The sequence below is a fragment of the Cydia pomonella genome, chromosome 1, assembly GCF_033807575.1.
Source record: "Cydia pomonella isolate Wapato2018A chromosome 1, ilCydPomo1, whole genome shotgun sequence".
Taxonomy (NCBI): Eukaryota; Metazoa; Arthropoda; class Insecta; order Lepidoptera; family Tortricidae; genus Cydia; species Cydia pomonella.
Genome location: NC_084703.1, coordinates 33,370,357 through 33,385,752, shown reverse-complemented (window position 1 = coordinate 33,385,752; position 15,396 = coordinate 33,370,357). Strand labels below are relative to the sequence as shown.

At 36.6% G+C, this 15,396-nt stretch overlaps 1 protein-coding gene across 1 annotated transcript; it reads left to right on the top strand.

Moving 5' to 3' along the window:
• The first annotated feature begins 1,499 nt into the window (after positions 1 to 1,499).
• LOC133520291 (uncharacterized) lies at positions 1,500 to 14,786 on the top strand. The gene is given in 4 exon segments (XM_061854663.1): positions 1,500 to 2,126; positions 2,208 to 2,378; positions 10,984 to 11,236; positions 11,238 to 14,786. Coding segments are annotated over 4 exon segments (1,026 nt in total). The 5' UTR covers positions 1,500 to 2,017; the 3' UTR covers positions 11,731 to 14,786.
• The last annotated feature ends 610 nt before the right edge of the window (positions 14,787 to 15,396 follow it).

Here is a 15,396-nt window from a genome sequence, read left to right as displayed (position 1 = left end):
GATGAGTGTGACGTTGCCATCACGCGCGCGCCCGCGCGCTGTATTCGTTCGGGTAATGTTTCGTTTCGAGTGATAAGTGATGTGATATCTCAGTGAAACATTACGTTTTCGAAAAAGTGATGTGATATAGCATTACTTTTTGAAGCACTGTTTCGCGCATGTCTAATTTGAACTGTTAAGTCAATCAATTGTCACTTGATAAAAAACAGTCTGTGTTGTTATTATGTTACTTATAATATATTTAGATTAATTGTATTAACTAATTTATGAAATATATTCATTGAAGATTCATCCGTTGTGCTCCATTCATGCTACTGCTCTCTGCTTAGTCTCTCTCTAACAATTATCTTAAGTATATGCGTTACCAACTGATATGTTTGAAGTCGGTGCCAAGCCAAATAGTGGTCAAACATAATCAGCTTTATGTCTATAAAAGTCAATGACGATACACCTGTAGTAATAGGTGCCTATTATAAATGTGGAAAAAGCTCTATCTATTTCTTTGTTACCTTTTCACAGCTAAAACTACGTTTAAGCCCTAAAGACAGCCCTTAATTGTTTTATATTATGAAATGAAGTTCTCTGGATAAGGTAAGTCTCAATTCCACACTTGCGTACTATGGACAGTTCGAGAATTAGTAAAAATAGATCTTTAAAAAATATGACCATTTGATTTAAGTATAGTAATTGACGCATTGGATTTAAGTATACTAATATACCGACAAACATGGCACGGAATGCGCTAAGAAGGTTCGACCGTGTTCTTACGTTCTTAGGTAAGTAAGAAAGTATGTTCATTGCTGTCGTAGTAAGGCAATCCAACGTATTGTACATACTTATATAGGGACCGTGCGCGTTGGAGGGTCTGCCATCTTGTGGTCTGAATCGGAACCATAAACAGGCACATTTACACGTCAAGTGTTTTCTTGTGCATAGTAGGTTCTGCCATCTTGTGGGCTACATCGGAACAAAAAACATCACATTTACGCTTCGCGCCAAAAATCTGACGGCTCCTGTGCTGCCTCCTATAGTTCATGCACGCTCCCTATAGGCACATCTTTATTGAATCGCATCAAAATCATGGTATGCTTCAAAATTTGGCTTGGCAGTGGCACCGACACAACAAACATATCAGTTTGTTATCCTTTTTGTAGTCGGTTTACTTTTTTGTAAAAAGTTTTTATAGGTATATACTTAAACTAAATGCTCAGTGCCGGCCCGAGTGATCAGGGTATCGAGTTTGAGGTTCCTTGCCTCTACCTTCCGTAGTTATGTGTCAAACCGTAAACTGTGACGTCATACAATTTTCAAAAAGCGTTTTGGGCGCGAAAGCGTGGGTCAAAATATATTTTGTTAATTTAACATATAACGTTTGGTTAATACAGAACGTATTACAAGCCTTTCAAAAAATTGGAAACATCCCTGTTTCATGCATGTATACTGAAGGACAAAGGCACGTATTGTTCCCCGGGGAGTATATGGATTGTGAAAAAAGAACTCCTTAGCTTTTTTTTTAATTGTGTCACTAATTCATGTAAAGTATAAATGAATTTTTAAAATAGTCGTGTTTTTCGAAAACTCGAAAACGATTCTGGTCCGTAAATCCAAAGCTTCCGAACTCGGCGCATTCTCGTGCAAGGCTGAAGGTCAGAGTCCGGAAAGCAGAGCTTGTAATCGAACCAGAGGCCAAATATACGCGAGGCTGATGTTTTCCTGCGGGGCGCGTTCATGGGTTCATGGGGGGCTATAAGACTAGAGACGAACTTCAAAAAAGATGAACTCGGACAAGAACAGCTGTGCTTTAAAAAACCAATTTCTCATGTGGTAACATTATATGGACAATGGCAATCAATAAGTCAGGTATCAGGTACTGAAAATGGCGTTGTGTGTCTAGCGCGCACAGTATACTGCTTTTTAGTCATGACATTTACTAATTGATTTAGATGGTGATTCTTGATCATACAAAGTTACAATACAGCATAATAATGGAATAAAACTTGTCTAGGCTGATAGCTCAATGTTTTCAAGCAAACAACATCTTCGGAAATGTACTCCCGAAAATGGTACTGACCGAGAAGAGTTTTTGTCATTGTTAGTGGACGAGTATTTGAATTCTAATTCGTATGGTAAATATTCTGTTCTCATTTTGTTCTCTTTATATACATGTAATTTTAGCACATCTGAATTTTGATATTTACAATTTCCAGATGCAAAGTGCCAAGTATTAGCTAATTTGGCTAATTTTGGGTACGATCCTGTGAATTATGATTACATCCGACGAGTTGGTGTCCTGGACATTTTCCTGTATGTTTTGAAGAATGAATCGGACATCACGTTGCTTCATTTCGCCTGTGCAGGGATTTGCAACTTATGCATAGGTAAATAGTAAAATCAATGTATATCAACCATATTAACTTCATATTTTATTATTATGATTTATGCCTTTCATCTTTATCAAGGTCATTAGTATCAAGATATTTCTACTGTAAAAAGGTTTGTGTATATCTTTGTTGAGACAGAACTGAGGAGGCTACTTAAAATGAATTATACTGCACTTTGTCAGCCAATTTTAACTTCCAGCATCATCTTAAGGGGAGGAGGAGGGACAACCTCTGGAAAAATGAACTTAGAAAGAGCACAGAGGTTATTACTAGAAAACCCCAGGCTTGTACCCTACAATAGATGTATATAGGGACATAGACATCTCAAGGTCCATAAGCTTGTTATCATCAGGTTGACATTGACAATGCACTATGAAGTAGTCAAGTCAGCATATGGGACTTCTTATAGAGAGCATTATATTATCTGTCCCCAGGCTAATGACTGCTTTCACAAAAAAATAATAATTCCAGAGCCCAGAATTCTCGTGGCATTTTTGACCTGTCATAGGGATTTCTCATTTATCAACTTCCATTATACATATATTGATACAATTTCAGAACACAACATATTTAAAAGATAGATAATTGACTGTAAAGAAGAAATTGAACAAAATAATATGGAAAAAAATCGACTATCTGTTTCTTTTTTAAAGAAACTAATGCAACACTAGTTAGCAAAAAAAAAAACACTGGATTGAATGGACACTGGATTTGATGTGAAATTATTAACTATTCAGTTTTCATTGTTTTTATTGCATATCTCTATATCAGATTTGAGCTATTTAAAAGTTTTCTGGGAGTAATCACCCTTTAGCGATCAGACCACCTGCAGTTTAATCCTAATTTAAATCTTCTTTCATATGTTGTGTTCTACTTTTTTCAATATGTGTATATTGGTAGTCGATAAATGCGAAGTCCCTAGGACAATTAAAAAATGCCACTAGAATTCTGGCCTCTGATAATAAGTAAAAATAATTACGAGATGTAAAACTTTTCTATAGCTCTAGTAAAAGAATAAGTTTGTGTAGTATTATAAATCATTGTAATCATAAACAAGCAATATACCTGTAGGTATGTTGATGGAAAATAGTTTGCAAGAATTGACAACATAATCTCAGTGGAATTTCTCTCAGCCACACAACACACGCACACACACCATACACACACAACTCAACTCACACTCACTTGAAATCAGAAATCAGCACATTTATTCTTAATAAACTATAACATACAAAAGTATAGCATAACAAAAGAAAGAAATTTTTAAACATAGAATAAATAAATAGTTTAGCAGGAAATGGTCCTGCCTCAGCATAAATGCTAACCCAAAAGTCAGTGCTGATCTTCCAGCTAGACCAACGGTCACGAACGCAGTTGTACGACACGGCATAAAACTGAACGGAACTTAGCAGCGGTGAAAGGGCAGCGATCAACGCCATCTAGTCTGTTGGCGAGACATCATGATGTCAAAAAGGCCATGTCGTACGCGTGCTGATAGTTATAGATAACAACGATAACAAGACCATTTGTTTAACTTGCTGACTATAATAGTTAATAATATGCCTTGTTGTAAACTTTTTACTTAATTTTAATTGTATTTTTCTTCTTTGGATTAAGCCTCTTATGGCGGTCAGCAAAATATTATTAGCATTTGTCTATAACTTAGTATATTATATTATATTATACATATAATATATGAATGCACAGGCAGCTTATAGCTGAGACATGCACATCAATGTCCGTCCTGCACTTGTGTTTTGTTAATTTTATAAAATGTGAGTCGATCTGTTTTTAAAAGTGTTTGCTGATGGTGCACTGATTAGGGATTCGGGCTAACTGTTCCAAACTTTCACTTGTGGTTGACAGGAAGTATCGTCTAGGTTTGCTACTACTCTGCATCCGTGCCAGCTTCAGAGAATGTTCTCTCAGTATGTCACACATATTCCGAGTGAAAATATCACTTAATGCGGATACATTGTAGTGTCCTGCTAGTATTTTGTATGTTTCTATTAAGTCACCATACTGATTTAGTTAAGATAAGAGATGTGATGTTAAGATAGCATTCTCTATAAAAGCACTTATTACTTATGATGTAATAAATTAGTCTAAGTCTCCCCGTCAATGGTACCTTTTACTTACCCAGCTGCGTTCCTCTAAAGTGGTGACCTTGAGTGGGACTCGCGGGGACCGTACGGTTGTCACTTATAGTGTTAACTCGCCACCCGCCAAAGGAACGCACTCCTATTGAGATGTCTACATGAAGTGTTTCAGTGAAGAAGCCTCGGAAGTAAGTGTCTATACAAACATATCAGTCACACATAACATATCACTCAATTGCTGGTCGAGCCATGTTATCAATTTATTGTTACGCCACCCTTCCATCAAGTGACATCACCGACACCTTCAAGTAAAATCGAAGGAAAACAGCGGCAACTTCTTGGACTTCAGAACATCGCCAGAAGCAAGGAGAGGGAATTACAACGACATGACCTCACCGTGACACCACACATCAATCAATTCTATGGCAAGAAGTTACTGATTAATCCTGATGCGGCCTGCAGCATCTGGTGACCCGACTCTACTAGTCGTCGCCCTCTACGCTCACCTTGTCGGCTCTGAGCACCGCGCTCGTCACAATGGCTCGAGCATCTCCGCTCGCCACCCTGACTCGAGCATCTTCGCTCGCCATCCTGGCTCGAGCATCTCCGCTCGCCACCCTGATTCGAGTATCTCGCCACGTTGGTTCTGAGCACCCTGGTTGCACTATTCATACGTCCGCCGCCCAGACGTTCCTATTAGAAGACATCGGCACGTCTAGGTAAGACTGTCACAACGCGTCAGGAATATATTCAAGGAAATTCACTCCAAATTGCAAATTAATTAAATGGCGGGCCCTTCCTGTCACCATACGTCTGCATATTATAATTGTTTTCAAGCGCATTAAAAAATGCAAGCACGCACAATACGCGACACGGCCGAGGAAATATTGTCAACGCAGTGCGCGTCGAGACATGCCGCAGCAATTCAGTTTCAAGTTCACGGTCGCAGAGCCGTGATTGAATTTACAAAGTCGTGGAAGTGAAATTATAATCTTATCCTGTTCAGGACAGCTGCGGAGGAGCTGGTCGTCAACCCTACCAGTTGACTAAGGGGGGAGTACTATGGCGGTCAGCAAAATATCACTCAAATATTTCAATGTCACAGTAATATTTAATATAGATCTAATTCATATTAATTATTCATTTGCAATTCATATAAAAAACACTCGTTACATTATAAGTTAATACAACTTCTTGGTACCTTAATAACTTATGTATACGGTAGTTTAAAAACTTCTCGACATCATATAAAGATAAGGTTAGTAGCCACTTTCGCAGACTACATTTAAATATATCTGTGGAGGCTGCATCATTGACCGCTGCGGGCAGTCTGTTATAAACGGACGGACCCATAATGTATGGAGAACGCTCTGACCTCCAAAGCTTAGGAGTGCCAAGACGGTAACTACACTCGCGGGCAAATGATACGGGTCAGTGACAAAAACCCTTATATTTTCGGGTCAGTGACAAATTAATAGCGGTATGTGCAGGAAACCCGTGTATAGAGAGAATTTAATATCGAATTTAATTTCAATGTTCTACAAGAAATCTGGAAAAAGTTTTATTTGAAAAAAAGGCGAATTTGGTACTCAGTTCAAATTGAGCTTATTTCACTTTTGCTTGTTTTCTCACTTTTGTTTTCAATCTGCCAAATCAAAATGGCAAAAGGCAGTTATTGTTGTATTTGGTCATTATTGAATTACTATCATGTCGCTAACAAAAGATGAATGTACACGTATCATCACTTTGTTACAAGAAGGCAGAAGTCAGAGATATACAGCAAGAAGAACAGGTGTGTTACTATCTACGGTGCAGAGAGTCCTCCAACGTTTTCTAGAAACTGGCAGGAACCTTCGAAGACCAGGAACCGGCAGGCCGAGATGTACTACAGCTAGAGAAGATCGATTTATTGTTACAAGCATGCTCGGAAATCGGCATCTCACTAAAGTTGAAGTCAAAAACCAACTTCGGGAGACCCGAAGAGATGACATCAGCGAGTGGACTGTAAGGCAGCGGCTTCGTGAAGCTAATTTGACCCCACATAGACCGGCAAACGCCCCAAAACTTGACACAGCAAGAAAACTTTACGTACGCGAACACAGGCGATGGAGTGACGAAGAATGGGCAAGAATTATGTTTTCTGACGAATCCAGATTTATGCTCTATGCACATGACGGCCAGGTGAACGTTTTATTCCAGCGTGTTTTGAAGAAAAAGTTGCCTTCGGCGGTGGGTCTGTTATGGTTTGGGCTGGAATCTCTTCAGAGAGTCGCACGGAATTAGTTTTGATAGAAAATGGAACGTGTCGGCCCATATTTAATTACCAATATGGGTGAAAACTCCATGTTCATGCATGACAACACCAGGCCACACACAGCTCAGATTGTAGAAGATTATTATGAGGAGGTTGGCATCAACATTATGAACTGGACCTCGAGAAGCCCGGACCTAAATCCGATTGAGCACGTATGGGACGAGCTAAGAAATCGTAACCCCGCCCCAGCTACACTTAGAGACCAGGAACAGGCGTTAGTGGAAGAATGGGCTAATATCCCGCAAGAACGCATAAGAAACTTAATGAAAAGTACGCCCAATCGTTTAGATTCTAAACGATTGGGCATTAAAAAAAACATTAATGTTTAGAAGCTGTAAGAAGAGCCCGAAGAGGCAATACGAAGTATTAATGTTTTTTTTTTTGTTCTGTGTGTTAGGTACCACTGTTGATTTTTTACCTATAGTTAATTGATATCGTGTTTACTATGTAATTTAAATAAACAATTGAATATCATTTCTAACTTTTGATGCTATTTTATTAACTATGAGTCTATCTATAATATACAATTTAATTCATGTTCCTAGCTTTATTATTTTAGGAGATATTCTAGTTTTTTGTACTGACCCGTATTATCTGCCCGCGAGTATACATTTTTGCTAGACATGCGCATGACTCATTCGTACCGAGTTTTTTGAACAAGTGTAACAAGTGTAACATAAGTTCGCCTGGCAATATCCAAACCCCTAGGCACGAAGAGGTTCCTGCACGAGTTCCTCTAAACCTCAAATTGTTCTTGATTACTTTAAGCTTTTTTGGAATAGTAATGACTTCTAGGTAGATATTTAAGATGTGTACATCAAAACTTCAGGATAGAAATTTGTTTAATTAAGAATTGGTATTTTGTTTCAATTGACTCCAAAAGACAGGCATAGCTTAGTGTAATCCTGTAAGGTCAATACGGGTAAGTGTGGCTGGCCTTCACATTTTGGCCTGGTTACACATTACTTAGTGTGTATTGTGAGTTTATACATTTGCTACTTGCGTTTAGTATGATGATAAAATGACTTATACCTTACTGTTCTTGGTAAATAAACAATTATCTTCATGTCCATTTGTTGACACTGCACAACCTTGCAAATTTTTCAATGTTCTGCGAATTATAAAACCCTACTAGCCTTAGATTTGTTTAGTGCCATGCTGTTTGTTTATTACATTTCATTTAAGTTTGATTTCGTTCTCATTTTAAAAAGACTAGCTAGATTGCTCTGAAACGTTGTATTTACAATAGGATAAGGTATATCTAAGCAACAGAAGCTACATAAGTCATGAACTTATTACAGGACTAGTAATTTGTTTATGTAGCTTCAGATACCATAATTAAAATAGTACAACAAATGTAAGTTACACAAATTGTTTTGCTCTATTTAGTTTGTTTTATAAACTGGAGCTATATAAATTAATTACAGACATACACACATATGTCATTGTATATGCAAAGTTTCATTACAATCCAACACATAGTCTTACAATGAGAACGAAACTCCGTTTGTATGGTAAGCTGAAATTCATGGGTACTCAATTCTTGACCATAGCTTCTTTCCTTCTTCCTCGCGTTGTCCCGGCATTTTTGTCATGGCTCCTGGGAGCCTGGGGTCCGATTGACAACTAATCCCCAGAATTGGCGTAGGCACTAGTTTTACGAAAGCGACTGCCATCTGACCTTCCAACTTCCAACCCAAAGGGTAAACTAAGCCTTATTGGGATTAGTCCGGTTTCCTCGCGATGTTTTCCTTCACCGAATAAACAGAGATGATTGTGACCATTTAAGTATTTATTATTTTTTGGTCCAGTTGCAAGGACAATAAATATTTTCCTGATTAGTGCCATGCTTAATACTCGTATGTCTTTATATGCTTGAAACAAATATTAAAACATTACGTAACAAAAATTGATGCTTGCAGCATAGCGGTTTGCTTGATAAGTGTGATGTATAAGATTGACATAATATATACAATTTTAATTGATTTGTAAACAGCTCTTGCGAATTATAACATACCTTGGAAGTGGCTCCCAATGTTTCGGGATGTAGCGCCAATTACATTCACACATCCCGATAATCGTTTTCCGTTTCACGGAATATTAGCACATCCCTTACAATATTTGTATGGTAAACTACTTTGTCTCTAATTGCCAAAAATGTTCAATGTTTGATATTTTTGCATATGAACCATTTTTTACTATTCAAATATTGTAAACGATGTGCTGATAATTGGTGAAACGGAAAAATGTTCTTTTACTGGCGCAAAATCGGGTCTGATAAAGTGTGGATGTAATTGGCACTTGCGGCCTGTGTATGAGGTGCCTTACCATACTTAACATACACACATATAAACTTTAAGAGTTAAAATATTTTTGACAGCTTTAAAGCGTCTGATAAAAGTTACCGCCGGCGGAAATGGTCTGGCAATGTTCATTATCAATTTTTAACAATATTTTCTAAAGCATACATACAAGTCAGCCATGAGAATTTAAGAAAAGTTAGTAACATTTTTACCTAACTTTGCACCTTATACCGGACAAATAGCCGTCGGGCCAATATAGCAGGTATGCAGACATTAAAAGTACATACTAACACTTTATTATTCCATACATTTTATTTATGACAAAATAAGTGAGGTCTGGCGGCTCCGGGATCTTGATCTATTACCTTTTTATCAGCAACAAGCAACAATGTACCGAACATGGCTACATAAAAAAAAGCTTTGTATTACATTATATCAGTAAAAACCATTGTGACAGAACTGATGGAGTGACTACATAATATGTGCAACAGCTTCCTCGAAATGAATGCCTCCGTGGTAAGCCAGTGCCAGCCTGCAGCTTGATAGATAAACGTAGTAGAAAAATGTAGAGAGCTACTTTGTATTACTGTCGTGTCGCCTTTTACATATTGAACGTACATGAAAACAGAATCGTATCTATGTATTTGAAGGCCATTACTATATTGACTGTGGTGGCGACTGACGTTCAGAAATACGATTTTTTTGTCGTTTATTTATGCTTTACGATATACGTAACATAAGTTCGCGATGCGAGTTGAAATGATTAAGTGACATTTTCATTTTTATTATATATTCTTTATTTATGTTTAATGCATAGCTAAGACAGATAATCGCAAAACAGTTGTAACTCGGAAATAGAACGAGATGTTTTAAAGTCGTGTTATCTACACTCTGTTTTATAATTAATTATTGAATTATGTTCAATATCGCAACCCATAAATGTCGAAAAGTTTGCGCCTTTTTGGGTTATTCCCACTATTTACCACCAAGTTGTTAACTACTGGGATTTTTTTTCCCACCTTTTACTACTGGTAACTACAACATGGTTTTTCCCAGTAGTTACCATCAAAATTCGGCTAGCGTTCAATACTAATAAAACAGTATAGAGTGCTTTAATCAATAATTAATTAAAAGTCGAATAAATAATAAGTTAATTAATTATTACTTTAATTGTAAGTCGATTTTTAAGGCAGTTTCCTGAAACACTAATCGACTTATGATTATATTTAAAATATTCTATATTTATACTATATAATTTCTAATGTTTTATTATTTTTGAACTCTAACAATATTTTGGTGGTAACTACTGGAAAAAAAAACCACCTTTTACCAGTGGTAACTACTGGGATTTTTTTTACCGAGTTGGTGGTAACTAGTGCGAATGTTTTCCCAGTAGTTACCAGTGGTAAAAGATGGGAAAATAAATCCCAGTAGTGACCACTGGTAACAACTTGGTGGTAACTAGTGAGAATAAGCCGCCTTTTTCTATTACCCTGTTTGTTTTTACAATAACTTCTTCGAGATAAGTTATATGATATCAATAACATCAGAATAAATTAAACTATGTATTGTCAAATTGACAGACAACAACATAAAATTTGTTTGCCATAAGAAAATAATGTAAATAGCGAACAAATATATTGGTCAATCAACTGCTATCGAAAACGTTATTTAAAATTGGATAACATTCAGTAGGACTTAAAACTGCAATATGTTAAAACTTATAAAATGTATATGTCGTCTAATGGTCCTTTTTAATCTCGTTCTATTTGCTGCTAGGTGATAATAATATTAAAACCTTATTATTATGAATTTACATGTACTTCTGCTAGTACATATGTCACGCCTGAATCCAATAATAAATATATTTATTTGTTTATTTTCAGATCATCTGAATGCAGAATATATTCTGGCAAATGCCGGATTGAAACCAATTATCGACCGGTTAGGAAGCCAACACTGTGAAACTGTCGCTGATACAATCACTATATTAATCAGTTTATTCAACAAGGAGACAGGAGCTGATATAAAAACTACTGAAGTAATACAGCGCATGCACGACTTAGCAAAATCAGATGACAAAAGGCTTGTAAATTTAGCTTCTTTGTTCCTCAATATTACTCATAATTAGAATCATGGCAAAAAGTTGAATGACAACCCTCAAGATGTTGTCAAACAGATTTCCATTTCTAGTTGCCAATAACAAAAATTATCAAAAAATTTGTAAACTACACACGACATCGTTTAGCAGTACAGCTTTCAAAGCTGGCGATAAAATCCGAATACAAAAGACATTGACGCAGAAGGATCTCGATGCGTTTTCTAATCTCACAAGTGACCATAATCCGCTGCATAAGAATAATGGGAACAAGAGGCCCATCGTTCACGGGGCGCTACTGAACGGCTTGGTGGCGGGACTCATCGGCACGCACCTGCCCGGCCCGGGCACCGTCGTCGTGTCCCAAACCATGAAGTTTCCAAATAAATGCTTTGTTGGAGAAAAGCTGACTATAAGCGTGGAACTGGTAGATGTTAGAAAGATCCTCAAAGTTAAGTTCTTTTGTATTGTTGAAGAGGAAAAGAAGGTTGTGTTTGAGGGCGAGGCTAAACTCATTCTAGCCAAAGACTGTTAATTTTTTTTTACATAGTTGGTTCTGAAAATAACCTAATATACATAATAAGATATTATAAATACTGTTCACTTTCCATGCGTCTCCTAGGATATGTGATTTTGTATATTATTTTATTTTGAAATACTACATACATATTACCTAGAGTTTCCGGACTGTTCAAATAATCCGCACTCTTTTGCCCTAGAAGACACGTCCATTTTAAGAAATACAGTTCCTTACACATTTATAATATTATCACATTATCAGTATTATACACAGAAATTTGTGTTAAATAAGTTAAATTCACGGTACCAGGTTTGTCAGGCTAGACCCCTATCGCTGACGTTGATTTAGCTCTTCATATAATGATTAGATTTTAATAAAGTTTATATGTATGTTTAAGCTCTGATTACTATTTCAATATATTATGCATATAAGTGAAAATCTATAATATGAAATGTGATTTAATATAATAAATAATATAGTGTGCCAATTAAGTAGCTTCTAACTCTAGGTTAGAAACTATAAACTCTTGTGAAGTACAATTTAGGAATTATTCTACTATAATTAAAATGTAAGTCCGTCTGGTTATATATCTCTTATTAAATGAAGTTCATCTGAAATTGTCCATTATAGTCAATAACTTGTTAAGACTGATAGTCTCTAATTTATTGTTTTGTATTCAATTAGACATCCTTAACTGAAGAGGATTTATAGATTTCTATATTTACCGCTATAAATGTTGTTACCGAAATGGTTTTCATTTAAAAAGCTGAAAGGTTTAGCTTGCAAGTTGACATGTTAGTCGGCTGTGGGCCCTTAATAGTCATCTTTTCGCGCGGTAATTTATACGCGATGGGCGGCACTGTATGATTTTGTTGTTTAATCCCGACCACAAATCGCCTTTTCGATGCAACGCTGTCTCGACTTCTAGATGTTCAATTTACACAAAATCAATTAGTACTAAAGTTGAGTTTTCGGAACCGTTATTAGTAAGGTCCTGAACAGTGGAATTATAAGCTATATTAAGAGGAAATACCAGCTGAGCCCCATCTCAGATTTCAGAATTTTAGTAAAATATCTCCGTTCCGCTAACGGGGAGGGCCTCTAATATTAGTGCATGAAGGACAACTGCACCTTAGGCGAAAAATCCTGCGCAAAAATCCCCGAAATCGAGGTTTCATTCTCGACATTTTTCTCCTCCAAAACTTAAGCAATCGTAACGAAATTATTGGAAGGGAATGAGAAATAAATTACCTGTGTCTGACCGTTTTGATTTTTGCGTTTGTTTCATGCTGATTTTGTATGCTAGGCGTCTGTTTACGGAGCATTTATTTGGCCGTTTTTAGCGCTGTTTGTAGTCACCTAGTTCTTATAAAAACAAGAATATCAAAAACAGCAAAACGTATAGGTACTAGTAATATTGAACTGATATAAAAATAAAATCATTTAGGGCCAAAATCCAGAGAGGAAAATGTCGAGAACGTTTGTAAGGAAAAATGACCACTAATGTTTCCTCTTAACGCTTTAACTGTCGTAAAAATACGCGGAACTTGGTTGGTTAACTTTTTAAGACTTTACGTCTCTAAACTTAAATAATTAACCATGGAAACTATTCATCTCTGTTAATGAATAATATTTATTATTAATCTCTGTTAATGAATAATATTTATTAATGAATAATATTACAAGCATCAGCTTGTGGGTTGTGTGTGTGTTTTTTAAAGTATTTTTTGTTATATACAAATAACACTGCGCATAATGATCTTCACCGATGTTGCAAGTGATGTCTGTTGACTTGACCGTCATGTGTTTAATAGAAACTGACTATGTTGAACTCGATGTTCCAAACCGTCTGTAATTATGGAAAAAGTGTGTGCTACACACAATGTGCATTTTAGATTTTCGAAATGGTTTAAGCTTACTAAGCTGAGGATTTCACGCAGAAATTTCGAAACTATAAATTAGGGTTCCTAGTTTGACTACGAAGCTCTAAATATACTTCGTAATATATGTTTTAGGTTATATTTTGTATAAAGGTATGCTAAAATTTTGGCTTAGTGATCGCATCAACGTAACATATAATATTGAGGCATGTTAGTGTTCTCTCTATAACATAAACATTTTACGGTATATTTGTTATTATCGATACACATAAAATATGGGTATTCTTACAGAATAATTATTGTATTCTGGAGGCATTCTCTTCAGCAGAAAAATGATAACAAATATGACTGTATGCTGTGCCTCGCTAATATTTAAAAAAATTGCCCAAGGTGCATCTTGACTTTTTGTTAGTAAGTTCTGTTTAATTTTAACTGCAATTAGTTTGTCTACTACTCAGTACAACAAACAACTACAGTTAACCCTAAAGAATATGTACATGGATATTATATATGTAGAAACCAATAAGTTTTTTTAATTAAAATATAACTAATTGGTTTTTGGGCATTTTACTTCTATATACTTTTTGACTAAATAAGGTAAGGTAAGACTATCACTGGGGCAAGACAAACACTTGTATGGAATCTTCATACTGTTTGTCTTGCCTCGAGCAAAACAAACTATGTTCGTCTTTACCACCCTACCCTAGTGTTTAACATTAGCTTCGTGTTTGTGACGACAGGTAATCCGCCGCCGTTAAGATACCGAATTAAGTTACAATGCCCGATTCACCTATTATTATAGGAAGGTACATTTTGTATTACATATATTGAGCTAAGCTAATCACTCAATTTGCTGTTACGTTTACTCGTAGGTAAGATTGTGCCGAATGGCAAATGCTGCTTGTTAGCCCTATGTTAAGAAGCTAGCCTTGCTCGTTAGCCCTTCGGTAAGAAGCTAGCCTTTGCCCGGAGAGTGATGCTCCACAGCGGACTACTGTTGTCGCTGCCGCTAATCGCAAACCTCGGCTCTGTTCAGAGTAAGACGTGTGCAGTCCTTTTTGACTTTGACTTGTTTTGTTGTTTATTTATTTTACCCATGCAATTATTATAAATATTAAGTATGATTTGTATTTTTTCTCTGTGCCTTGTTGAGTTTCAGTTGACTTTCATTAAACATTTTTCTTGTTAGTACGTATTTGTATCATTTTTGTCTTAGCCATAAGCTTTTTTTACCCATTTAGATGTTTATCACGACAAATATAGGGACCGTGCGCGTTGGAGGGTCTGCCATCTTGTGGCCTGAATCGGAACCATAAACATGCACATGTACACGTCACGTGTTTTCTTGTGCATAGTAGGTTCTGCCATCTTGTGGGCTACATCGGAACAAAAAACATCACATTTACGCCTCGCACCAAAAATCTGACGGCTCCTGTGCTGCCTCCTACAGTTCATGCACGCTCTCTATAAGTATCTTTTCATCACACTTGCTTGAAAAAGATGTTATTTCATGCAGGTGTACTGAAAGACAAATGCCTATTTTGTTCCCGGGGGGGTTATTGATTGTGAAAGAAAAGCTATAACTGCCTGGGGAGTTATAGCTTTTTTAGGGTTCCGCAGCCAAATGGCAAAAAACGGAACCCTTATAGTAGTGGGGTCGTTATAGGACAATACCAATATTTTTTTCATTAAAGCATGAGACTTGGCACACTTGTTACTAAGGTGGACCAGAGTCGAAAACGCCCGGGAGGCAGCGGGAGACACCCCTCTAGGGGGGAGGGGGAGGGGGTGAAGTTTTCCT